The sequence below is a fragment of the Lynx canadensis genome, chromosome B2 (genome assembly GCF_007474595.2).
Source record: "Lynx canadensis isolate LIC74 chromosome B2, mLynCan4.pri.v2, whole genome shotgun sequence".
Lineage (NCBI taxonomy): Eukaryota > Metazoa > Chordata > Mammalia > Carnivora > Felidae > Lynx > Lynx canadensis.
The window spans coordinates 71,424,307-71,449,855 of NC_044307.1; the positions used below are offsets into that span (position 1 = coordinate 71,424,307).

General features: G+C 34.5%; 1 protein-coding gene across 4 annotated transcripts in view; it reads right to left on the reverse strand.

Moving 5' to 3' along the window:
* LOC115514131 (pleckstrin homology domain interacting protein) overlaps positions 1-25,549 on the reverse strand; it is a 149,521-nt gene that overhangs the window by 37,790 nt on the left and 86,182 nt on the right. For 3 of the 4 annotated variants that reach the window (XM_030315881.1, XM_030315879.1, XM_030315878.1), the window contains exons 21-30: positions 18,255-18,395; positions 15,514-15,590; positions 12,744-12,975; positions 11,279-11,338; positions 9,115-9,234; positions 7,056-7,163; positions 6,194-6,318; positions 5,984-6,066; positions 2,327-2,438; positions 2,097-2,158 (exon numbers count right to left, since the gene is read on the reverse strand). In XM_030315881.1, coding sequence (XP_030171741.1) covers positions 2,097-2,158; positions 2,327-2,438; positions 5,984-6,066; positions 6,194-6,318; positions 7,056-7,163; positions 9,115-9,234; positions 11,279-11,338; positions 12,744-12,975; positions 15,514-15,590; positions 18,255-18,395 — 1,120 coding nt within the window. The remainder of the gene's footprint in view (positions 1-2,096; positions 2,159-2,326; positions 2,439-5,983; positions 6,067-6,193; positions 6,319-7,055; positions 7,164-9,114; positions 9,235-11,278; positions 11,339-12,743; positions 12,976-15,513; positions 15,591-18,254; positions 18,396-25,549) is intronic. The other variant, XM_030315880.2, reaches the window with a different exon arrangement.

The following is a 25,549-nucleotide window of genomic DNA, read 5'->3' on the forward strand; positions in this document are numbered from 1 at the left end:
AACTTGCTCTACTATCAGTTTCAGATAAAGGACAAATATTTCTGTAAAATGATAGAAATTAAAGATTTTCTGAATTTTATAATATAATCTTCATATTTATTTTGATAAAACATACACAAGGTGAAACTGAACTAAAGTGGTGTTTTTCATGAATACTGTAATCGAAGTCTCAACTTTTTAAAATGTGGAAACAGAGAACTATTAATACTAACAGATGATTCTTATGCTTCTTGCTTTTAAATGATGAAGGCATGCCTTCTGCATACCTGAATCTTTAACAGTATCGTTAGGAGGTGATGGTGACAAAATTTACAAATCTGCCAAGTACCTTTTCCTTTGAGCTAGACTTCATCAGAGAACACTGGAAAATATGCTACTATTTGTATACAAAATTCTTCCTCTACAAAATGTAATTAAACTCCATAGGTGCATGTGTGTATATATATCAGGACAGAACAAAACCAACAAAAATCACCCCCTTCACCCACAGCTAAATTTAGGTAGGAAACACCGTATTAATTAATGCCACTAATTCATTTCAAGAAATACCCCAAGCATTACAACACTGACTAGCATCACTTCTCTCATATATAGTCCAATGTGACTTCAAACTCAAGCTTACAAGATAAATAAAATCAGAAGATAAGCCATGTAACAATGTTACAAGTTGTATAAGATATTTTATAGTTTCAAACAGCTCTAATTTAGTAGTGAGATAAAAAAATATGTTATTGGTATTAAATTTTCAAAGCGATAATTTTGAGAAAGAATTAGTTTTAGATAATGTATGAGCATGATTTTCTCATCTCTAAGGTTTACCAGCTGGGTTAAATTTCCAAGTTATCTTTTCTCTGACTTTTGAGAATACAATAACTAGTGAACAACTGCATTATAAATGATTATTTCTATTATGTCACAAGAGCTCCTCCCTTTTGTTTTTTAAAGTCTTTATTCTTACCTGAAAAGAAAAGTGACACATTGGGAAAAATCCCCAACCTTTATAAATAATCATTCTTAATATTCTGGAATATACAGCTTTTTAAGTCCTTTTATGCATATACACTTATGTGTGCGATATCTTTTTAAAAATAGAAACAAAAATGGGCACTGAGGTAGAAGGAAAATGCAATCTACAGGCTTCACCCACACCGGCTTTTTTTCAGTTCCAGGAAGAGATCTGCTTACTGCCCAAATCTGACTCCCTAATCCTAAGGCAATATATATCAGGCCATATGCAAGAAGACAGTTGTTATTAGTAGCAAACTACCTACTCTTGGAGGCCCTTACATGTGTCAGGCTCTATATTAAGCTCTTTATGCACATGATGGCATTTAATTCTCACAACAGCCCTGTATTGTATTAGTTTACCTACTTTCAAAGGCTGAAGTCCTAAAAATCTGAAGTTTTAAGTCTTTTAAAGAGCTTGCCAAGGGTTGCCTGGGTGGTTCAGTCAGTTGAGTGTCTGACTTCTGCTCAGGTCATGATCTCACGGTCCATGGGTTCGAGCCGTGTCAGGCTCTGGGCTGACAGTGCAGAGCCTGGAGCCTGCTTCAGATTCTGTGTCTCCCTCTCTTTCTGCCCGGCCCCTGCTCACGCTCTCTCTCTCAAAAATAAATAAATATTTAAAAAGAAAGAAAAAAAAAAAAAAAAGGAACTTGCCAAGATGACACCAGATAGAAGATGGCAGAGACAGGGTATGAGTATTTGTCTCACTCAAAAGGCTGAATCTTAATATTATGTTATAGTCTTAAGCGTTCCGCTGGAGTTACCAAAAAAAAATTTTTGCTCCCAAATGCTCACCTTCTAGGAGGACACAATAATTAGCAAAACATTTTCATATTTTGCTATAATTAACTAATTTCAATCTTCACTGTAAGATTATAAATTCCAAGTGGACAAAGATTATGTCTATCATGTTCAATGCTATGCCATCTCTACCTTCAATCCAAGGTCATAGCAGGTGTGCAATAAATAACTGCGGAATATTTTGTTTGCTCTTCATAACAACCCTACGCAATAGCAAGTCAGCAAATCAGATTCCTTATTTAAGAAACTAATTTTGTAACACAGACACAAAAAGCCTAACATACACTTACCATTATTAGGAATAAGCTCCATATCCCAAGGACTCATCTTTTCTGTATCTCCATTGTCCCAGCTTAAAGGAAGGAAAATCCTTACATTAAAAAATCTAAATATTGTGTTGTAAGTTTTACAAAATCACATTAAGTGTTTAAAAGAAGTGTCTTTGTCACTTTATTAACAGATGGGGGAAAATATTAAAAGTAACTCAAGCTGAACTAAAATACAACAAACACTCCCTTACCAAACGTTATAGCACTGAAACAAACTATCAGGGTACTCAGGCTGAAGAGGTTCCTGGCTTTCAATTGTTCCAAACCACCAGGCATCATCTATGACTGATCTGAAACGGTCACCTGGATAAGAATAAAAGCCATCTCATTACTCTGAAATGTACTGATGCTGTACTTACTCCTTTTTACCCAAATCTAAACTGCCTGTATAATTTCAGAAAACATATAAAAAGTGACCTACACATTCCAAAATAAACAATAAATAAAATTAGTAATATTTAAGAAAACACTTATTTAATAAACACATCAATATGACTTACCAGTTTCCAGTACCATTTCTTATATTTATTAGGGCCAGGAGAAATTCACTCTTAAGCATTTTTACCATTCTAGAATTTTAAGCTCATCATTAGGACTATGCCCAAACTTTTCATTCAAATAAAAGCACAGTTTAGATAATTTCTACCCAACAAGTATTTAGAGTCTATCTTTATTTTCTTGTTTCCTATAGGCAAGTTCCTCCAACAATCAAGACTCCAGCCTAGAAACAAAAATAAAACATCCAATCTGTTTGGTCCCTTTCATGTCAATCACCCTGAAGCTGTAACACTCCTATATATACTCACTTTCCCTTTCCTATAAAAACAAGAAACAAAAAGAAAAACAACTAACCTTTGTAAACTAGACATCATTCCTTTTGTCTCTTTCCTTACCCAACTGTACTCAGCTACTGTCATGTTACTAAAACTACTTTCCCAATAGACCCAATAAGCTATCTTCTCAACTTCCTTCTGTGTCATATGAAAACTGTAAATCAAGTCTTCCTTTCTGCCCCTCTTTCCTCTTCCTTGGCTTTCACAGTACAGAGTGGTTTTCTCCTGGTCAGCATAGGTTAGGGTCTGAAGGACTTGAGTTCAAATAACTTATCTGTGTGACTTTGAACAAATTAGGTATTTTAGAACTCATCTGAGTAAGTTTCATTCTCAAACCCAAAAGAGCAAGCATTTGTTTATATTCTCATTTTTTACAAAAAAAAGATTTAGAAGTTTAGAGAGACATATAGCATAAAATGAACTAAAAAAAAAAAAAAAAAAAAAAAAAAAAAAAAAAAACTAAAAAAAATTAAAAGAAATTTAATGACAAACGGAAACTGGAGCCAGGAGTAAGTTAATAGAACACAAGTGCATGTTGCTGAATTATATCTAACTTTGAATGGGTATGCATTGGGACCCAAATGCAGATTCAAGCATTCTAACAGCCAATGTTAAGCAGTAAACAGGATCTACTACCAGATCAGATCTCTACTTGCTCTTCAGATGCATATATATTAGTGACACTAAGCTTAGTGAGAAGCTACCATATAATTAATAAACAGCATTCTTGATGTCACCACAACCCTACAGTAAACATGAGTTTCAAAAAGCTATTTTTTATGATCTTACACACACTGATGACATTATGCTAAAGAAGAGGAACTGGATAATGTATGTCTAACCTCAACAAACAATACTACAGAATAACAATGAAATTAAGCAAGGAATAGAGTACACCATTCAGAGTAAACTTTAAACATTTCTGAAGACATAGGTTATCAGCTCATTTCCGGAATATTCCTAAATTCTGACTGTTAATATTTGTTCTGCATTTTATTGGCAGATGCATGTCTTTAAAAAAATAAAATTTAGGGGTGGCTGGGTGGCCTAGTCAGCTGAGTGTCTGACTCTTGATTTCAGTTCAGGTCATGATCCCAGGGTCATGGGATCAAGCCCTGTGTTGGGCTCCATGCTGAGCATGCAGCCTGCTTAAGATTCTTCTCTCTCACCCTCTGCCCCTCGCCCCTACTCATGCTCTCTAAAACAAAAAAAAATATATAAAATAAAATTTATCAGTAACACATTCAAATAGTTTAAACAACCAAGTGTACCAAAGGCTTATAACCAAAACCAAGAAAAACCTCTAATTCTTGCAAAGATTTCTTCTTGAATTTATTTAGACTTCTAAATGAGTATACAGCTTCACTCATTAATTTTAGACATTAAGTACTGACCTCTCCATATAATTGTATAAACAATTTATGTGTATTTTATTTAATCTATTTTGTTTCTATCAGCACTATGTTTGCTACAAAGCCAAACATACAATTCCCTTCTTCTATAGTTTTGTATAATAACTGCTTCACTGTCTGTGGTTGGTTTTCTCTGTATTTATAAAGTCTTCCCACATTCTCTAAAGGCTTAAATTATAAAACATTCCTCAACTTAATTTCCAACAAAGTCAAACACATTAGATAATTCATCTGTTCCATTTTCTTTTTTTCCTAAAGACTGCTCTTAGAGGACAACATCTTCTGAATTATCATTTTATAGATCTTGCTAGACAGATGCTATCCTGAGACTTCTATGGACTATTTATTACTGGGAATTCATTTCGGCTCTTTCTTGTTCTGGATTTTCTGTTTCCTGGTGGAGGCGAGGGGATTCCAGGTCTTTCTCTTCCTTGGTTCATTTCCTTATATGATGGAACATACCTTTCAAAGTTTCCAGAAAAATGGTGTAATAGAATTTACATGGAATGTAAATTTTTTAATAACTCCCATGTCCCTAATTTTGATAAACTGTATTTCTCTAATTTTTCTTTTTGGAGCACACATATGTAAATTTCTAAGTTTACCATGACCAAACAAGACAAATCACCATGCCAATGCCTTCCAATGGCACTGGAAGAGAGGTGGACCGGCATATCAACTGATGTGGTTTTTCAAACCAAATATGCCATATATGTACCACTCCAAAGAGTGCCCCTATTTGAAAATTAAAAAACAAAAACAAAAACAAAAAACCCAACTCTAATGAACTGCACATCCATGTGTACATAAATGAATACATCTTAAATGTCTGGAATCTTTTAAGAATTTTAAAGTTTCTTTGAGTCTTGATTACAATATTAAGTTTAAAGATTATAACAGATTAAACAAATGAAAGGAAAATGTCAGTTTAGCTTTGGCCCCAGTCCAAATTATTAAACATTTTGAACTGGAAGACATCTTCTGCTTCAACTTTGAATTATTATATTTTTAAAAGAAAATTTAAGTCAACACATAAAACAGCTGAAGAAATAGCTATAAACAATCTAATGAGTTACCAAATCTGAGAGAGAAAATGTTCAGAATTTCAGCATGAACTATATTAAAAGGAGAACTGAGCCCTGAACAATACAGGTTTAGACTGTGTGGGTCCACTCATACGTGGATTTTTTTCCCTGATATATACGGTACTGTATATGCATGTTTTCTTCCTTACTATTTCTTAATAATATTTTTTCTCTAGCTTACTCTATTTTAAGAATACAGTATATAATACATATATAAAATATGTATTAATTGTCATCAGTAAGGCTTCTGGTCAACAGTAAGCTATTGGTAGTTAACTCTTGGGGGAATTAAAAGTTATACACAGATTTTTGATTATGCAGGGGGTCAGTACTCTTAATCCTTGCATTGAAGGGTACACTGTTAAATACCTGACACCATATCTTACTTTGCTATCAACGTTCCCACAAATGGCAAGAAGATTCCTCTGATTATCTTTTTCTAAATTATTAAAAATAGTAAATAATTTATTAGATTAAAAAAATTACGAACATGTATGGCTTCTAAATAAATTACCCACCTATGTTCCACCGCCTATATTTTGCGTCATCAAACTGTTGTCTCAAGACTAGGAAATCTATAACATCAGGCATATCATGGTATCTAATTACAAATAGAAACAAATTGATTAGGTCACATACCTAAAAATATCTAAAAGTTCAAATTTATATGAATCTTGAAAAACAATCTACAATACTAAGAAACCACTGCCTCTTTCAATAGTCCTTACTTCATGGTAAATGATCCACCCGTCAGTTTACCAGTGTCAGGATCAAGAAAAGCAAGTTTAAGGCAGCAAAGGGTAGGTAATCCTACTTCATACTTTATGCCAACTATTTTCATCAGTTCTTGTTCCTGAAAAAAGATATAAAAAATAAGAAACCATCTTCACAAAATAAACTGATAAAAATAATTAAAACATTTCTTCATTTCTGTCTTGATCTAGGTGGTGATTATCCTGTGCATGTAAAAATTTGTTGACCTGTGTACTGAAGATCTGTGCATATTATAGTACACAAATTATATCTCAACAGAAAATTTAAAAAGAGAGGGGCGCTTGGGTGGCTCAGTCAGTTGAGCATCTGACTTTGGCTCCGGTCATGATGTCATGGTTTGTGGGTTTGAACCCTACATTAGGCTCACTGTTGTCAGTGCAGGGCCTGCTTCAGATCATCTGTGCCTCCCCTGCCCCTCCCCCACTCAAGCTCTCTCTCAAAAATAAACATTAAAAAATAAATAAATAAAAAATTTATAAAGGGGAAAACTTTATTGAAATAAAAGTTTTCCAACATAGTTCCAAAGACCTCTACATAATTTTGAACTCTGTCTGATAAATCTAGAAATACTCACACATACGTAGTTTACCTTAGACATTAGTACTAATTTTCTCTATAATTACATTTTGTACCCAATTTATAAACTATAGGAATATATAAATTCAATCTTGTGTCTCTCTGAAAATACCTTCTACTCTCTAGGACTGCTTCAACTAAAAAAGGTATCTTCATGGAACAGTTTCTTACAGTGAAAAGAGTACCATTCAATACAATTTTCTACATAATCTAGAACTTTTTAAATAATAAACACCATACCCGTAGTTCCATTTTATGCCACGGCTGTTTTTTGGGATTGATACTATAAATCTTATTTTTCCGGGCCATTTCAACATATGCTTCATGTCCTTGCCGGAAATAATAAACCTAAAAAGTAAATAAAGTCACAGTTTTAAAACTTGAATGTTTCCTTTAACCCAAGATGCAAGGTATCAACTAAAATTGCAGGAGAGAATTTAATGTTCTTTGAACAGAAAGAAATTCTAGTATTTTGTTATTTTTCCCCTTCTTTTCCTAAAGTTGTCCTAATGTCACTTAATCATAAACAAAGTGTTCTAAATAACATTACTTTGGTTACACATTAAGAGGATAAAATGAGCAGTTTGTTTGTTTCACTGTTTTATTTCTGGATTCAAAATAAGTTGACCTATGTTATATAACAAAGTAAATTGTAAGTAGGAGTCACCATCAGTTTATTATTCACTTATTTTGGTAGCAAGTGGTATATACATATGCAGAAAACTTTAACATGAAAAATGTATTTATATAAATATATTTTATTGTTAAAAAGAGAACAAGGCATATATTTGTTCCAATTTTATGAAGGTCAAATTTGACACTTGACTACCATCTTGTAAACTGGTACTTGACATAGTAGTCTGACACCACCTATTCTTCCCACTACAAAAAAAAATAATAGAGCTTGTTAAGAAATGCTGCTTAAAATTTTAAAGATGTTACTGAGTTCTTAGTAACATTTTGGGATATCCATTATTCTACGTACTTTTGCTCCAGTTGTTTGAAATTTCATATGAAGGAATAGTGCTTGCTGAATAATGAGAACTTACCTGTTTAAGCATCAATGATCAAAAAGACAAGTTTAACATATTGAAAGAAAATTATTTAACAAGGATTTACACACTTTCTAGTAATAGTGAATATAATTTACTGGAAATAATAAATATAATTTAACCAAGCATCTTCTTGATGCTCAAGGATCTGTTAGGACCTATCACCATTACGGGAATGTTCTGTGCACTTCATGTCTTCTTTAGTAGGGTCTCTAAATGAGTTTTTTTGGACTGCTCTTTAGAGTTACTCTTGCATTATATGTTTTCTTTTTTTTAATGTTTATTTATTTTTGAGAGATAGAGACAGAGCCTGAGTGGGGGAGGGGCAGAGAGAGAGAGAGACAGAATCCGAAGCAGGCTCCAGGCTTCAAGCTGTCAGCACAGAGCCCAGTGCGGGAGTGGGGGGTGGGGGGGGGCTCCAACTCATAAATCATGAGATCATGACCTGGGCCGAAGTCAGAAGCTTAACCGACTAAGCCACCCAGGCGCCCCTTGTTTTTTCTTTTTTCTTTTTACTGTCCACTGTCACTTGCCACTTTCTACTGCTCATTAGTGTGGTCTGCTAAAGAAGCTCATATTGTACTTCCTAATTTATTACTGCTAATCTACTGGATACCAGATGACTCTGCTTCTGAACATCTATGCATAAAATAAGAACACATGAACCCTGGAGTGGGAAATTTTGATCTAAGATCTTACATTTTCATTTCAAATTCATAAGTGCATAGTCCAAAATGATGGCCAATCACATTTTTTAAAAAATGAAATATTCCTTATTCTAAGACAATAAATATTTTAAAAGATCTAATAAATAAATTATAAACATTGTATTTAAATGAAAACTTATGAAATAAAATTAAATAGAAATAAAATGCTGAATTGCATTTTTCCTTTAACATGCTATATATTTAAGCCTTAAGCTAAGAAAAAAAAAATATTTTTAGAAAGGAAAAGAAAACTGGCAATAGAATCCTCTTGTTAAAAACAATACGAGTTTTTAAAATGTTAATAAAATTCCCATTCTCTTACAATATTTAGTTTTTGCTATTGCAATATTTAAAGTGGCAAGTGGCCTCAAAAAAGATTGGAGCTTTCCTCCTAATTAGTTCTTCCATACAAAGCTTACAAGCATCCAAAAATGAGATACTTCATGAGACTGCTACAGTTTTCTACAGTTCTGTTTCAAGAGCTATAAAAAAAAAAAAAAAGGCTTAAAGATAAGATTGTTTTTAAAAATTTTAAAGTACCTCATCTCCCATCTGTGGCACAAATGGACATCTTCGGGGAAGAGTATCTGTAATCCATGTTGAAGGTAACCATTCTTCTAATGTCAAACCATTTTCCGTGAGTTCTCCTACAGCCAATCTCTAAGAGTTAGAACATTATAAAGTAATATTATCAGAAAAGCATTCATCTCTCAATCTGCCCTTTGAAATAACTATAAACGTAGTTAAATAAAAGGAGGAAGATATCTTTGAACAAAAATATATATTCAGCTTTTAAAAACCTTATTCTGGGAAGACGGCAGCAATGGCAGTATAGTTATTCAGTCTCTCCAAATCACCACAAAAAAAGAACCAGATAAACTAAAACCTACAGACAACATTCAGAACAAAAGGAGGTGAACAACTGGTGCATCACTCTGAAAAAGACTACGAAAGCTCCTCAAAAGTTAAAAACAGAACTACCCTATGACCCAGCAATTGCATTACTGGATATTTATCCAAAGGATACAAAAATACTCAGAGGCCCATGCACCCCAATGTTTATAGCAGTATTATCAATAATAGCCAAACTATGGAAAGAGCCCAAGTGTCCACTGACTGATGAACAGATAAAGAAGATGTGGTGTATATATAAAATGGAGTATTAGCCACCAAAAAGAATGAAATCTTGCCATTTGCAACGACATGGATGGAGCGAGAATGTACTATGTTAAGTGAAATACAGAAGGACAAATACCATATGATTTCACTCATGTGGAATTTAAGAAACAAAACAGATGAACATAGGGAAGGGAAGAAAGAAAAGAAAGAGAGGGAAGCAAACCATTAGAGACTGAACTATTGAGAACAAACTGAGGGTTGCTGGAGGGGAGGTGAGTGGGGCATGGGCTCAATGGGTAACAAGTATTAAGGAGGGCATTTGTTGTGATAAGCACCCTGGGTGTTAAAATAAGTGATAAATCACTAAACCACTAAATTCTGTTCCTGAAACCATAACTGTATGTTAACTAACTAGAATTTAAATAAAAACTTGAAAAAGAAAAAAAAAATTAGAGCCACAGATTTCAGTTTTATACATTGAGGTTTTGAGTTAAAGTATGTGTGAAAACGGTTTCCTTGGACTTATTAATAAAAAGAAAAAAAAAGGTAGGAAAAGTCTGAAAATTGTTAATTCCAGCCTCAATATGGGCTATTAATTATAGCAGAAAAATATTTCTCCCTGTAAGGAAAATACCTATATTGACTGAAATAGTGAACAACACTTACATGAAACCAGGTTAAGTTGGCTATTAAATAGGAATAATATTTATAACTGTAAGACTTTGGTATGGCACAGCCAAGAATCATTACGATGATACATCTTATTCCTCAATAATTCTTGGGAAACCTAGAATTTTTAAAGTAGGTTTCTATCACTTAGTACTTAAAACCACTTAGGAAATAAAATGCACTGAATATTCCTCAAAATTTCCAGCCTCATCATTTGAATTTTTGTTCATTTTGGAGATACAGGTAATTGAGATCTTTCCTTTGTATTCATGGAAATTCTTCTAGGTCTACCTCACATCTTATTTCTGGAAGCCTTAACCTGAAACTCTAAGAAAAGATGTCCTTATTTGATTCGAGCTATCATCTTTAAAATTAATCTGGTAATTAAACATATTAGACAATGTGATATTCTATTTTTATCTTGGGGGATTAAAGCAACTTGTTAATCACACATTGTTTTCAGATAAGTACTATGTCTTACACTTCTTTTTATCCACTGTATTGCTTTATAAACCGTAAGCCTTCAATAAAAATTTATTAATCTGGTTTCCAGAGTTCCTAACAATATAATGGACATATATCAGATACATCTGAGATGACTTTACTGCATCTCTGGAGAATTCTATTAATAACCATTTTCTTTATCTGCCTTACTGGCTCTTAATTAATTTGAATACAATTAGTCATATGGAAAATGTCTTCATCTGTTCATACTTGCAGTAAATATTACTTAATGAATCTGTAACTTTCCAACTCTATGACCCTATGCGTAAGAAGGGAAATATTATTGTGTTTATTTGGAATAACAAAGAGACTAAAGAATAAGAACAATTCTATTGTTAGATCCATTGGTAGACTAATACCAAACCATGTGTACAAAAACCAAATTGAAGGGAACAGTCTATAATATCCTTACCTCATGATATTTAAAGTCTGTCCCACATAAATTCAGTGGCACACAGATCCTGTTGTAATACTTCAATAAAAATTGTGAAGTTAAAATATGCCAAACAGCAACAGTGGATCTAAATGTGGCATTGCATGAAAAAGCCCAAGGTGTTAGTTTACACACAATTATCAATCAAAAGGAACCAGGTGAGTCAGGTAAACTGCACTCTTCAGACAAAAAAATTACGTTCTCACAGTGACTTAACACTGTAAACCTCAAAAGTTAATCAAAACTGTCTTGAGATAAGAAAAAAAATGTTTATTAGTCAGATAGAAGGCTAAATCAGTTTTCTTCAACCAGTCTGTGTACCACATAAAATAATGGGTCAGCCTACATTTATCATCACTGACACACAAGAGACACACAAGAGAAAACCGAGCACATATATGTGTGATACTCTCTTTGGTAAATCATCCCCAGACAAAAGCAAACTAAGTAATAAGAATAGTAGGCTGTGGAATCCAAATTAATAAATAATTATAAAGCTGAAACAAGAGTTCAGATGATACAGATAAAATAAACATTAAAAACAGAAGTATTCTTAAAATTTTCAAAGCTCTCTGGAGATAAAGACAGCCTCCCTAGTATTTAATCCTATAATTAACAACTTATATTTAATTCTAAAAATGAAAGAGGTTAAAAAAAATCTTCCTTGTGTTTATTTAACCAAATATACTTTCTACTTATAGTCTTTTGGGGGAATAGAAAACATTTCCCTTGTATTTCATTTACTTTAGAGCAAAAGTTAAACAGCTCTTATTTTTCTTAAAAGAATTCCATTTCCATAAGAGCTGACAGTTTTTATTTCCACAACATTTATCTCTTACGTTCTGATTTGTCTCAAATTACCCAGACTAAAGATGAAGTAATCAAGTCAATACTGCTACTGACCTAAGGATCATCTAATTATGGCTCATCTTCTCTATAAATTAATGAAAGCTTGTTAATAACTGTAGTATCCTATTTTAGATTCATATTTGCCTTGTAGTCAACTATGACAAGTTCTGCCATTATTATTCCAAGTCATGTGTTCTCTATGCTTGCTGGTTATTTTCAGCAATTAACAATCAATAAGGATGGTCAAAAAGCAAAGGAAATTAAAAGACTCATAAAACTATATGTTTTTAAACTTTTTTTATATACACAAATGAATAAATCCCAAGAGATTACCAAAAAAAAATCTGCTCCTAAGATTAAATGCTCAATATTGAGAATATGGTAATTCTATAAGTAAATACTCGCACATGCTAATTTAAAACTTGAGAAAATTAAATACGTTTGGCATACTATATTTTGCTACTGTATACTTCTGAGTTTTTTCCAATACTACTTGCTGGTATGCCTCAACAGCATTTATGTTTATCAGTAGCACTTTTAAAAAGTGTGCTTTGTTTTCATAGAAAACAATTTATATTAAAAAAAACAAAAAAACCTTTTGTTTTCTTTCTTTGGGTTTCTTTTTCTTTGGTGATATTTGTCCATCTTTTTCTTCATTTACTTTTTTCCTTTCCTTTTTAATCTGTTTTTGCTTCTGTTTTTCAGATTCTTCTTCTTCATCTGAACTGCTTTCTGCTTTCTTGGTTTTATGCTTAGGAATTTTCTTTGGTGGCTGCAGATTAATTCCTGCATCTGCTGTCCAGTCAGAATAATCACTAGAGTAGTCACTAAAAGGCAAAAGGGATTAAAAAATACAAACAGAAGATATACCGTAAGACTATTTTATAAATATAAAGAGATCACAATGACAGAGTAACAAATAAACTAAAAACACTTCCCTTTCAACTCATGTTCTAAACAGTTTCTTAAAATTCTGTCAGCTTAACTTAAGTATCTCAAAAACTTTAAGATAAATAAGGCTATAGCTTTAATTGAAACAATGAATTTAAGTGCCTCCTATGATTTTAACAAAAATATTAATTTCTGGGGCACCTGGGTGGCTCTGTCAGAAGAGTGTTCAACTCATGATCTCAGCTCAGGTCATGATCTCACAGTTTGTGAGTTTGAGCCCTGTGTTGGCTCCTCACTATAGGTGGGGAGTGTGCTTGCTTGGGATTCTCTCTCTCCCCCTCTCTCAAAATAAATAAATAGACTTAAAAAATTAATTTCTGAAGAGTGCTGCATTCTGGGGCAAAATATTATGGGGAATACAAAAATAAGGAGCAATTCTAGCAACGGCAGGTAGTCTTGGATGCCGCAGAGATACCAACATTAAGGAGGAGGAAGCATAGGGATTACTTATTTGAGAGGAGCAGGGAACTCTTCACCATAGGTATTTTGATGGTAGAGCACTGGTGCCTTCATGATAGCTGGATATTAAATGGGGGTGAGGTGGGGTTTGTCCCAAGTGTTCCAGCCTATTAGGAAGGTTGTGCTTGCAACTTTTACTCAACATCTACATATACCTTAGACATAGCTTATGCTTCAAAGAATGCCATGATTCTGAAAACTATATGCCTTAGTGTTTTATGTATCACTACTAAGCATGTTTGCCATTTCTTTTCAGTGTACCTTCAAAAGAGTCAAATTTTATTGAACTGATGTTGGTGCAAAATAAAGAATGCAGTTATATTATCTTCTGTTCTAATTTTAGTACATGAGAATACTACTTGATTTTTTACAATTTTAAAACTATAAATGCCTTAAAGAAATCTAAGTTACACTATGTTAAAATCAATAGTTTTCCTATATTTAGTGATGATGTATAACCTTACTTCTCTAAAAAGATTAACATGGAAAGGACAGATTTGTCTGGAGTTTTATTCTACTACCACCACTTCTAACCCCTGTCCCCAAAATCCCTAACAGACATCTACCTATATCTCCCTAAGAATAATCATTACAGATAAGAATCAAATAATTAAGGTGCGTTCTAGTATGATTTCATGACTTCATTTTAATTTGAAAACAATATTAAAGAACTTGGTTTAAAAAATATTTTCAGATTCTATACTGGATGCATGGGAATGCATCTGCAGAGCAAACATCTATCCAAGAATAAGCTGTCCTCAACTTATGAGCATTTATTTATACTAACTCCAGCCCATGGTCACTAAAAATGGCACCTGCCAAATACTCACAGCTGCTACTCTCCAGAGCACTTGGCACTCACAGAAAATCTGATGCCAGCACAGATCTGACTACAAACTGCAGAACCCGTGGTCTTTACAACTGCCCCTAACTGCTGAAGCCACTACTACTTTCTCAATATATGAACTTCTATGCTGTCTCATGATTTGAGATACTCTATTTTCCATTGCTGAGCCAAAAGAAAGTGAGTTTTTCTTTTATTGCCCTGTTTCAAATATAGAAATCTCCCAGACACAACCACGGGTACATGCATATCATCACTAGGAGTCAATGTTGTAGGAATAAGAAAGCCCTTGATTCTAACACTGATATAAGGAATTCTGATAACCTCCACCTCTTCGTTTCCTTGGCAATTTTAAGAGCTACTGCTGACAGGGATAAGTGTAAGGAGCTAAATATAATCAAAAGCTACTTTCTTGGTACTAAGACCTTATAAGGTCAGCAAAGATCAGCCCTATAACAACGTAGATCACCATTATAAGGAAATAAAGGAATCCTCACTTCTCATTGCTGGAAGAAATAATTATCATTCGACAAATTATACTATATGAAAATAGACAATTCTACAAGATCTCATTACTTCAATGCTTAAGTATTTCTCAAAACCAGTAATGAAACTAATTTGTAGTTCACTATTACAAATAATAGGATTCAGAATATAAAAGATCAACTAAGAGGACAAATTAAAAGCAGCATTTTGCACATTTAGTTGCAATGACCAAAATTTTTTTCTGCTAAGATAAACATATCAGAAAGAAAATCTCCTAACTTTTGGACTACAAAAAGACCGCCAAAGAAGAACCAACTTTATTTTTTTTAAGTTAATTTATTTATTTGGGGGGGGGGGGGCGCAGAGAGAGAGGGAGAGAAAGGATCCTACGCAGGCTCCATACTCAGCCTGCAGCCTGACACGGGTAAGGCTCGATCTTACAACAGTGAGGTCATGACCTGAGTTAATATCAAGAGTTGGACAATTAACCAACCAAGCCACCCACGTGCCGCCAAAAATAACTTTAAACCCAAAGAAAATTTGAAATGTGTTGCTGATAAAAACGAACCTTCAGGTTTGTAAAGATTTTATATTACACGTGTAGAAATAAAATCCGATGAATTACCTAGAACTGCCATCACTGTGCCATGCTCTCTCATCCTCTTCAGACGTTCCACCACTGACAGCAACAACTTCCCCTTCCTAAGAAATATTTAATATATATTTTTTTGTGTAATTTTACATTAACATTCTATGATTATACAAAGTATCAGTCGCTCAATTCTACTCCTGATGTTATTACACTATATGTTAACTAACGATTTTTTAAAAATGCAGGCTAAAATGGGGGAGGTAGCTCGAAGGAAATATACCTAACAAATACTTGCTTTATGTATCCCTGGCTAAATGGTTATGCATATGTGATTATATAGATACAGACATAATGGGAAGTAGCATATTTTAAAGCAACTTAAATGTCAAAAACTTTTTTTAATCTCATTTGTTCTATGTTCTTATTACATAACAATTAAAAAAAAATATCAATGATATTTAATAGTACCAATCATATAGTATATTTACAACCATTAAAACCTGATTTTAATTAGCTATAAAACACAGGTCTTATATTTTTATCCAACAAAATTATTAAACATAGCCAACAAAATAATACCTATTAATAATGGATTCAGAGCAATCTCTCAGGTGATTAACATTTTGTTTGTTATTGTTTTTTAAGCCTCAATATATCTTTGCGATTGGATGTTAAATTCTATAGGTAACAATGGGAATCAATTTTACTTTTTGGCCCATTTTAAAAACTTAAGGTTTTTCTACAGATGTTATGAGAAGCTTAAATTAGGAATTTATATCTTACTGTTACACTCTGATATTATTCTATACAAATAGTAGAGGATTAAAAAATACCCAAACACTTTCTCTTCAGTAAATATACTCTGCTCAACGTAGGATATTCCAGAGAAGCCATTTTCTTTATAAAAATTGTTTTTCAGGGTCACAAAATCTTACACAATTTCTCCCTTGCTCAAATAAAACTTTATGCTTCAGTAAAAATAACAGCTCACGTTAATTAAGCTTTTATTAGTATTTCAGAAATTATTCAAAGCATGTTGTATACATTATCCCATTTGACCTAGACAAAACATTGCTGGTGATAGGGAGCAGTTATTTAAAGAAATTAAAGTTTAAAAAGGTTAAGCAATTTACCCTAGGCAGCATAATTAATAAGCAACTAAGCTACTCCAAAGCTTAGACTACTCTCCACAAGAATGGTTCAGTATTATCACTTGCTGGGCATATTCACAGAATTTTCCAAGATGATAATGGGATGTATTCCTTTACTAATTCAATAAAATAGCCTATTTGGGGAAGAATTTTTTCTTTTTGATGTCTTAATAATGAAGAATATGTATTATACAACTATTCCACAATGTTTTGAGAACTAAGCAAATATGAAAAGATCAAATCCAACAGTAAATTTAATCTCTGCTCAATATAACTGAAAAAATAAACAAATGATCCGATTATTCCCATCATTACTATACATATTACTTCTTTAAAGGGAGAGAAAAGAAATGTACTTCTATATACTTAGTAGAAAATTAAGTACTATAGAGAAGTACAAAATATTTGAACTAAAAAAAAAAACAGGATTCTTTCCGTTAATATATTGTACCATACATAATATTCTGTTCTCAATGTATTCCTCTAGAAATTTATTCAGTTGCTCTGAATGAATGTTAAAGTATAAGCAAATTAGTTTTGAAGACAAATGAAGGATTAGTTAACTTTTTCCTATGTAACAGATATATGTGAAAATATGTTTCTAATAAGCTGAATCATATTTAGAATATTTTATAGAAACATATTACTAAAAGAATCATACTAAATCTTTCAAAAATAAGGAAATATTTTATAAAGGCAAATAACTAGCTCACATATATTTTATGTGTATATCTAAACTGTCATGTGTCAAAATTATGTTATTAGTATATTTGGTCATTTTACTAGATTGGACATTATCATTTCGACCTGGCCATACTAGGACCTGAAGCCAATGGAGATTAACTTCTCAACTGTGGTTAGCATACTCTCACAGTTTGAGTTTTACTGCCATGTCTACAAAGTAGAATATACTCAGAGAATTCCCGTATATGTCTAACATTGCTTCATAAACATACAGTAGTCAATAGGATCATAGAGTCTTTGACCTAACTGGGGGAGGGATGATTGGGAAGGTGGAGAGGGTAAGGGAAATGTTGTAAATACTTAAGATTAATTTATGATCGTAAATTGGTTGCCTTTGTTGAAAGAATATATAATTTAGTAGGGACAATGATATTTATAGAAATAATTAGGCATAAGGAAAATTTAAAAGATTAAATTAAGAAAGTCATACACTAGTACAGAGCTAAAAAGCTAACCAAAATTGCCAAATGTCTCTTAATTAGTTATTATAATTACAGACTAGAGCTACATGGTATCAGTTTAAAAGGTTGGCTTTAGTGTAAAGAAAGGCACTTGGGTTTAACTCCCGCTCTACCATTTAATAATTAGGTACATAGGTAATCTAAACATCTCTGAACTTCAGACACCTCATACATAAAATAGGAATAATTCATTCATATGCATTTGTTTTGTGGATTTGGTATTATGAATATGTGTGCCATGCTTGGAACATATATAATAAGTCTTCAGTAAATGGAAGCTATCATTATCATTGTAAGACCTAGAAAACATCATCTTTGAGCTACATCTATAATACATCAATGAATACAAAGAATGAAAGTCATATTAAAAAAAACAAGTAAAACTGATAACAAATTTATGAATGTGCTGAGATCTTACATCTGAAGAACTAGTGCCATTTTCTATCTCTTCTGAAGGTCTAGGAGTCTCTTCCAATGCAGATCTTGTACGATAATTGTGTTGATTTGTCTGCTGCCGTTTGGATTCTCCAAGATCCAGGAAATGCTCATGAGCATGATTCTGGAAAAAAGTAAATTAAATTTTATTTATTTAAAATGTGATCAAAGAGCATGCTTTTTCCTGTAGAAGTTATATATTTTTTAATTATTAAAAAATACATTCATATTTAAGATAATCACATAAGTGGACTATAGTTCCAGTTCAAGTATTTTAATAGTAAATCATTAATATTAAATATTTAGGTTAAATCACAGGTTTGTGAAATGCTAAAATTCACTTACTGATAAATTAGCTTAGAAAAAGTTTTTTTCTGATTAAGTGATACAGACTAAACGATTCATAATGGCAGACTAACAATTCTCCTATACCCACATTAAACCTATAGAACAGATATAAGAAAGAGGATGATGGGCTGTGAGACATATGTCATTAGGCAGGGGCAAACTGGAAACCAAAACGGTGATCACAAAACTACCCTACCACTGTGAGGCTAGGACACCAGGTGGCTGGCTATCTCTCTTTTGCTGCAGACTGAACGCAGCAGATGAGAACACAACTAACAATGATCAAAAACTGAGAAAACCCAACATGGTGACAAACCCAACAAACCTAAGAATTCACACCTGAAAAAAAAAAAAGACTACTTGTGAATATAAAAGAAAACAGAAAATAAAAATTACTTTTAAAAACAGACTGCCATGAGATTTATGCATACAATATATCATAAATGAATATATATCATACAATAAGAAAATCTTTAAAGTGACAGAAAATAACTTTGAGACTGTAACCAATTCCCCACCGCCCTCCAGCCCCGGCTTTTTTTCCCCTTCTCATTAAACTTTGTTTTAATGGGTCACAAAATTCTGTGACAGATTTCTGGCCAAGTTGTTTCCATTAAAAGTACCAATTTAGGGGCGCCTGGGTGGCGCAGTCGGTTAAGCGTCCGACTTCAGCCAGGTCACGATCTCGCGGTCCGTGAGTTCGAGCCCCGCGTCGGGCTCTGGGCTGATAGCTCAGAGCCTGGAGCCTGTTTCCGGTTCTGTGTCTCCCTCTCTCTCTGCCCCTCCCCCGTTCATGCTGTCTCTCTCTGTCCCAAAAATAAATAAACATTGAAAAAAAAAAAATTAAAAAAAAAAAAAAAGTACCAATTTAAAAGCTAAATTACCTTAAAATTGCCACCCCCCGCCCCAACACACACCAAATGATCCACAAAAGGTTCTTTCAAGAGTTTACAATGCATTACTATCGTTAAACAGTTTCTTAAACTTAAAATGGCCATCGGAGGCAAACAGCTCTGAGATTACTCTTCCACTACTAATTAAGACAAGGTGGCCAGTATTAGGAATAATATTCATTTAACTTCCTGGGTGGACTTGGTGACCTTGCCAACTCCAGCAGCCTTCTTGTCCACTGCTTTGATTACACCCACAGCAACTGTCTTATGTCACAAAGAACCAAATGACCCGAGAAGGACAGTCAGAGAAGCTCTCAACACACACAGGCCTGCCAGGAACTATATCAACTATGGCAGCATCAACAGATTTCAAGAATTCAGAGTCCGCTTTCAGTTTCCTCCCAGAAGACCAATCAATCTTCTCCTTTGGCTCAGCAAACTTGTAAGCAATGTGAACTGTGTAACAATTCAGCACAGGTGTACAGCCAGCACTAATTTGGCCTGGATGACTAAAGATAATAATCTGCATTGCGAAGCCAGCTGCTTGCACTGGTGGGTTATTTTTGCTATCAGCAGCCATAGTGCCATGGCAAGCATCTTTTATAAATATGGTCTTGACACTAAAGCCCACATGAGCACCAGAGAGAGCTTCATGGTGCACACATTTCAACAAACTTTACTACGACTGTAGTGATTCAAGCAAAGATGACCACCATGCCAGGTTTGAGGACACCAGTCTGCACTGGGCCTACGGGGACAGCACTAATACTACCCAATTTTGTAGGCAACAGGGAAGGGCGGGTACAAATGTCTGTAAGCTGGATGAGTTGGTGGTAGAATGTCAAAACTGTCCAGAACTACAAGCAGCATGGTTCCGTTGGCACTGTCATCTTTACAGGTGATTTTCCATCTCTTGAACCAATGTACGTCAGCACTTGGTTCTAATATGTACCAGTCCAACTGAAAACTGGCACAAATGCTATGGTGTAGAGGTTACAGTCAATTTCCTTTTTGAGAGAGAGGAGGGAGAGCGTGAGAGAGTGAGTGAGTGGGGGAGGGGGAGAAAGAGAGGGAAACACAGAATCCAAAGTGGGCCTAGACTACGAGCTGTCAGCACAGATCCCGACGTAGGGCTTGAACTCACGAACAGTGAGACTATGACCTGAGCTGAAGTTGGACACTTAACTAACTGAGCCACCCCAGGTGCCTGAGCCAATTTTCTTAATGTAGGTGCTGGTTCCTTAACAATTTCTTCATATCTCTTCTATGAGGTGCTCACAAGAATTCATGCTATTAACACAAAATAAGAAGTTATGTAACATTAATCGAGTTTGTGTTCATTTTCAGGTGATTCTCGGTCAGGAAACTTTCAGAATGTTGTTTTACATGTTTTCAAATCTATCACGTGCTTAGTTGAGGTTTTAAAATTTTTAATTCTATATCATTTACTCCTTGTTTCTACTGTTTGGCATGGCACACCAGCCAGGTTAATTTCAAGAAAATGCTGGTTTATTATTTTTCAACTCTTTCCTCCCTCTATTGTCTCTTCTTCAGAGACTCATTAATACTTTGCATGCTCTCTTTACATATACCTACATACATATTACATAACTATGTACGTTTGCTTTTTATACTTCCCTCATTCTTCCCATTATTTCATTCCCTGTTGATACACTCTGGGGGAGTTCTTCAACTTGACTTTCCAGCTTACTAACTAATTTTTCAGTGTCTTACATTCTTCTAGTCAGGTCATCCACTGAGTTCTTGGTTTCAATAATGATGTGTTTCATCCCAATGTATCTAATGGGATCCTCTCCAAAACTGCTTAAGGTTACATGTTCCCAATATCCTTGCCTAGCTCTCTGAGAATATGCTATTTCAACTATATGTTCTGTGCAACCAATTAGTTTCCCTATGTAAGTCATGTAGGTCCATCTGTAGTGTGGTTTTTTTTTTAACCTATCATGCTTTGGCTTCACAAGCATGTTGGGGCGCTAATATTGCACTGAGGAGGAGGAGGAGAGAAAAAAGCAAAAATCTAGGTCTTGTATTGTACTCCTAAAAAAGATTATTGAGGTGTATGGGTGAAGGAGATGTGCACTTCAAGACTCATCATACTGCGAGTTCTGCCCCTAGGAGAGGGGCTGTGGTCCCAGCGGTGGGCTGGGGACAGACATCGGGTCTGACTGTGGCCCCGCCCACCAACACAAGTTTCTCTGGACAGCACAGGGGAAGTACCCTGCAGTTTGCAGCTACTGCAGGGACTACCCCAAAATGACGAAACGGAAGAATTCTCCTCAAAAGAAACTCCAGGAAGTAGCAACAGCTAACGAATTGATCAAAACCGATTTAAGCAATATAACGGAACAAGAATTTAGAATAATAGTCATAAAATTAATCGCTGGGCTTGAAAAAAGCATAGAGGACAGCAGAGAGTCTATTGATACACAGATCAAGGGACTAAAAAATAGTCATGAGGAATTAAAAAATGCTATCAATGAGGTGCATAATAAAATGGAGGTGGCCATAGCACAGATTCAAGAGGCAGAGGAGAGAATGGGTGAATTAGAAGATAAAATTATGGAAAAAGCGGAAGCTGAGAAAAAGAGAGATTAAAAAAATCCAGGAATATGAGTGGTGAGTTAGAGAACTAAGTAATGCAATCAAATGGAACAATATCCCTATCATCGGAATTCCAGAAGAAGAAGAGAGAGAAAGGGGCTGAAGGTGTACTTGAACAAATCATAGCTGAGAACTTCCTTGATCTGGGGAAGGAAACAGGCATTGAAATCTAAGAGGCACAGAGGAACTCCCTTCAGACATAACTTGAATCGATCTTCTGCACAACATACCATAGTGAAACTGGCAAAATACAAGGATAAAGAGAGAATTCTGAAAGCAGCTAGGGATAAACAGGCCTTAAAATACAAAGGTAGACACATACGGGTAGTAGCAGACTTATCTACTGAAACTCGGCAGGCCAGAAAGGAATGGCAGGAAATCTTCAACGTGATGAACAGAAAAAATATGCAGCCAAGAATCCTTTATCCAGGGATGCCTGGGTGGCTCCGTCAGTTAAGCGTCTGACTGCAGCTCAGGTCATGATCTCATAGCTTGTGAGTTCGAGCTCCGCGTTGGGCTCTGTGCTGACAGCTCAGAGCCTAGAGCCTGCTCAGGATTCTGTGTCTCCCTCTCTCTCTGCCCCTCCCCCACTTGCGTGCTCACTTGCTTGCTCCTTCAAAAATAAACAAACATTTAAAATAACTAAAAAAAAAAAAAAAAAAAAAAGAATCCTTTATCCAGCCAGTCTGTCATTCAGAATAGAAGGAGAGATAAAGGTTTTCCCAAACAAACAAAAACTAGAAGAATTCATCACCACCAAACCAGCCCTACAAGAGATCCTAAGGGGGATTCTGTGAGTGAAATGTTGCAAGGACCACAAAGTACAAGAAACATCACTACAAACATGAAACCTACAGACATCACAATGACTCTAAACCCGTATCTTTCAATAACAACACTGAATGTAAATGGACTAAATGCTCCAACCAAAAGACACAGGGTATCAGAATGGATAAAAAAAACAAGACCCATCTATTTGCTGTCTACAAGAGACTCATTTTAGACCTGAGGACACCTTCAGATTGAAAGTGAGGGGATGGAGAACCATCTATCATGCTACTGGAAGTCAAAAGAAAGCTGGAGTAGCCATACTTATATCAGACAAACAAGACTTTAAATTAAAGGCTGTAACAAGAGATGAAGAAGGGCATTATATAAAATTACAGGGTCTATCCATCAGGAAGAGCTAACAATTATAAATGTCTGTGTGCCAAGTACAGGAGCCCCCAAATATATAAAACAATCAGAAACATAAGCAACCTTATTGATAAGAATGTGGTAATTGCAGGGGACTTTAATACCGCACTTGCAACAATGGATAGATCATCTAGACACAGGATCAATAAAGAAACAAGGGCCCAAACAAACAGATGGACTTGACAGATATATTTATAACTCTGCATCCCAAAGCAACAGAATATACTTTCTTCTCAAGTGCACATGGAACATTCTCCAAGACAGATCACATACTGGGTCACAAAACGGCCCTTCATAAGTATACAAGAATTGAGATCATACCATGCACACTTTCAGACCACAATGCTATGAAACTTGAAATCAACCACAGGAAAAAGTCTGGAAAACCCCCAAAGGCATGGAGGTTAAAGAACACCCTTCTAAAGAATGAATGGGTCAACCAGGCAATTAGAGAAGAAATTAAAAAGTATATGTAAACAAATGAAAATGAAAATACAACAATCCAAATGCTCTGGGATGCAGCAAAGGCAGTCCTGAGAGGAAAATACATTGCAATCCAGGCCTATCTCAAAAAACAAGAAAAATCCCAAATACAAAATCTAACAGCACACCTAAAGGAAACAGAAGCAGAACAGCAAAGACACCCCAAACCCAGCAGAAAGACAGAAATAATAAAGATCAGAGCAGAAATAAACAATATAGAATCTAAAAAAAATGTAGAGCAGATCAATGAAACTAAGAGTTGTTTTTTTGAAAAAGTAAACAAAATTGATAAACCTCTAGGCAGGCTTCTCAAAAAGAAAAGGGAGAAGACCCAAATAGATAAAACCATGAACGAAAATGGAATAATTACAATCACTCAAAAATACAAGCAATTATCAGGGAAAACTATGAAAAATTATATGCCAACAAACTGGACACTGTGGAAGTAATGGACAAATTCCTAAGCACCCACACACTTCCAAAACTCAAACAGGAAGAAATAGAAAACTTGAATAGACCCATAAACAGCAAAGAAATTGAATCAGTATCAAAAATCTCTCAACAAGTAAGAGTCCAGGACCAGATGGCTTCCCTGGGGAATTCTACCAGACATTTAAAGCAGAGATAATACCTATCTTTCTGAAGCTGTTCCAAAAATTAGAAAGGGAAGGAAAACTTCCAGACTCATTCTATGAAGCCAGCATTACTTTGATTCCCAAACCACAGACCCAGGAAAAAAGGGAACTACAGGCCAATATCCCTGATGAATATGGATGCAAAAATTCTCAATAAGATACTAGCAAATCGAATTTAAGAGCATATAAAAAGAATTATTCACCATGATCAAGTGGGATTCATTCTGGGCTGCAGGGCTGGTTCGATATTCGCAAATCTATCAATGTGATACATCACATTAATAAAAGAAAAGATAAGAACCATATAATCCTGTCAACCGATGCAGAAAAAGCATTTGACAAAATTCAGCATCCTTTCTTAATAAAAACCCTCGAGAAAGTCGGGATAGAAGGAACATATTTAAACATCATAAAAGCCATTTATGAAAAGCCCACAGCTAATATCCTCCTCGATGGGGAAAAACTGAGAGCTTTCCCCGAGATCAGGAACACGACAGGGATATCCACTCTCACCACTGTTGTTTAACATAGTGTTGGAAATGCTAGCATCTGCAATCAGACAACAAAAAGAAATCAAAGGCATCAAAATTGGGAAAGATGAAGTCAAGCTTTCACTTTTTGCAGATGACACGATATTATACATGGAAAACCCAAGAGACTCCACCAAAAGTCTGCTAAAACTGATACATGAATTGAGCAAAGTCGCAGGATACAAAATTAACGTACAGAAATCAGTTGCATTCTTATACACCAATAATGAAGCAACAGAAAGACAAATAAAGAAACTGATCCCATTCACAACTGCACCAAGAATCATAAAATACCTACGAATAAACCCAATCAAAGATGTAAAAGATCTGTATGCTGAAAACTATAGAAAGCGTAGGATGGAAATTGAAGAAGATATAAATAAATGGAAAAACATTCCATGCTCATGGATTGGAAGAATAAATATTGTTAAAAAGTTAATACTACCCAAAGCTGTCTACACATTCAATGAAATCCCAATCAAAATTGCATCAGCATTCTTCTCAAAGCTAGAACAAGCAATCCTAAAATTTGTATGGAAACACAAAAGGCCCTAAATAGCCAAAGTAATA